Source organism: Cynoglossus semilaevis, chromosome 12, assembly GCF_000523025.1.
Source record: "Cynoglossus semilaevis isolate Cse_v1.0 chromosome 12, Cse_v1.0, whole genome shotgun sequence".
NCBI lineage: Eukaryota > Metazoa > Chordata > Actinopteri > Pleuronectiformes > Cynoglossidae > Cynoglossus > Cynoglossus semilaevis.
The window spans coordinates 293,599-295,902 of NC_024318.1; the positions used below are offsets into that span (position 1 = coordinate 293,599).

Genomic DNA, 2,304 nt, shown 5'->3' on the forward strand with positions numbered 1-2,304 from the left:
GTGTTTGAGTGTGTTTGAGTGTGTGTGCTGTCGAGTGTTCCACCTGTGTGAAGCCACTAACAGAAAAACTGACTCACCTGGTGGCTGGATTAGTAACTACAGGTACAACTGAGGGGTGTAGGAAAAAATATCAATACACTGGAATATCGTTTCATGATGTTCTACTGGATCCATCAGTGTTGATTATTATTTTTTTTTCTCACCAATTCCCAAATGTAGATCCCTCTGTTCCAGTGTTAGGAACTGATGTTCAGATGGAACAGAGTCTGAGACCAGGATCACACTGGGACTACAGAGACACTGGTTAACGGTGTTGAACCAAAAAAAAAGTTGAGAAAAAAAAAAAATACAAACTCAAGTCAATTTCACTGACTTAGCAAAAACAGCCATTTTGTAGAAATAACCGTGTTTATAAATAGAAATAAAGTTCAGTGGAGTTTGTGAAGCAGTAGCTGTGACTGTGGTGATGTGGCGGAGCTGGACCACAGTCAGGGTTATTGAAGGGGGGAGTCAGGGGGGGAGAGAGGAGGGGAGGGGGGAGTTACTGCAGGTTCTAAATTCTCTGACAGTCTCACTCTCTCTCCTGTGTTCTTCTCTCGCCCTCTCTGTGTGTGTGTGTGTGTGTGTGTGTGTGTGCTGCCTTCTGTCTCTTCTTCCCAAATCTGAATACTTGGCGTCCAGCCTCGTCCCTCTCTCTCTCTCTGTGTGACACTGCAGATTAACACATTCTTTCTGTGCAGATATTTTCCACCAAAGCCAGGAAGTCCTTTAAATACTTGATGATATTTTAGGGAGGGGGGATTTTTGCACAACGTCACCACCAGAGCACGCTGCAGGGATAAGAGAAAAAACCCAAACAGACCATGTGATGTTGTGTCATCTACAGTAGAACAGTTTCCAGAGCAGGTCACAGACTCACAGCATCAAACAAACGTCAGCAGGTTCTTAAGATGACGTGGTTTCAGCCACTGATTTTCTGTCTCTGTTTCCCCCCGTCACTCATTTCATTGGTTGTCTCTGTGATTGGTCGACTCCCTGCATCAGGTCACTAACAAACGGCTCCTCAGACGCCTGTAGCTGTGAACTAAAGTCTCAGTGAATATACAGCACGGCTGGTGACAAACTGGAGACAAAAACCAGACATGTTTTTAATCAATACAGTCGTTACATTTTCTCTGTGAAATCAAGTTGAAATTTAGTCGCCAGTTTTTTAAGTGCGTTTATTCCCAGAGACTTTACAGCAGCTACGTTTTAACCTCAGTCTTTAATCTTCTTTAATCTCCTCGTGTCGTACAGGGTTTCACTTGTCATCTCAAAGTTTTTGTTTTTAACTGGGGTTTAGAGAAGAGAGAGAAGATTTGTAAAAAAGCTTGTCTTGTTAGATAGTACTGTAGTAGTACTGTAGTAGTACTAGTAGTACTGTACTGTATTATAAACCAAGGGTGTTTGGCTTCACAAACTGAAATATTTTGGGAAAAAAAAGAAGTGGGAGGAACAAAACTAGAGTAGAAAAAAAAAAAGTTCACTTTTTTTTTTTTTTAGTTTTCTTTCGTGACATCTTTGAGATGACAAGTCCAACTGTGTCCTCACTGGAGTTTCAACAAATTCTACAGCAGTCACAGTCGTTCTGTGGTTGAACAGGAGCCGAGTTTGTTCTTCATGAAGCTCGGTCTCAAACCCTCTCTTCTCATTCCTCAGTAAATCCAGCACCATCATGAGGCCAAAGGTCCCGCCTCCACTTCCTCCCAAGGTACAAACAACTGAAGCCATTCATCAGCTGCACTCAATGAGTTCCTCTTTTTTTTTCTTTTTTTTTCAATGATTTTATAAACCAGAGTTGACTTTTGCCTCCATTTTCTCCCTCAGCCCAAATCCATCTGCTCGTCCGCTCCTCAACAACACAAGCAGGACGACGGCCAATCACACAGCGAGGACGACAGCGGAGGTGGAGGGACCATTAAACGCTGCCCCGCGCCCCAGACGGCGAGCCCGGCCAGGCCCTCCACCAGTGTCCCCCCACGGCCCCCGCCCCCAAAGCTGCCGCCCCACCGCCGCAGCAGCTTAGGTAACGACAGCCCGAAGCACGCGGACACGGAAAACTGCGCAGCTCCAGAGGAGGATGATGGGAGTTTTAGACATTTCTGGGAGTGGCTCCACACGCCTCACACAGAGGAGGAGCTGGAGGAGGCGTGGGAGGTGCTGAAGGAGGTGAAAGAGGAGCAGGAAAAAAAGGAGGAAAAGGAAGCCAGTAAGAGCAGCCGATGGTTAGACGGTTTAGCGTCCGCAGACCCCCGTCACCCCCCC

General features: G+C 46.0%; 1 protein-coding gene across 1 annotated transcript in view; it reads left to right on the forward strand.

Moving 5' to 3' along the window:
- The window catches only part of map4k3b (mitogen-activated protein kinase kinase kinase kinase 3b), a 16,768-nt gene that overhangs the window by 7,788 nt on the left and 6,676 nt on the right, over window positions 1-2,304 (forward strand). Inside the window, 2 exon segments of the mRNA XM_025060668.1 lie at window positions 1,699-1,750; window positions 1,867-2,065. Of these exon segments, the coding sequence (XP_024916436.1) occupies window positions 1,699-1,750; window positions 1,867-2,065 (251 nt within the window).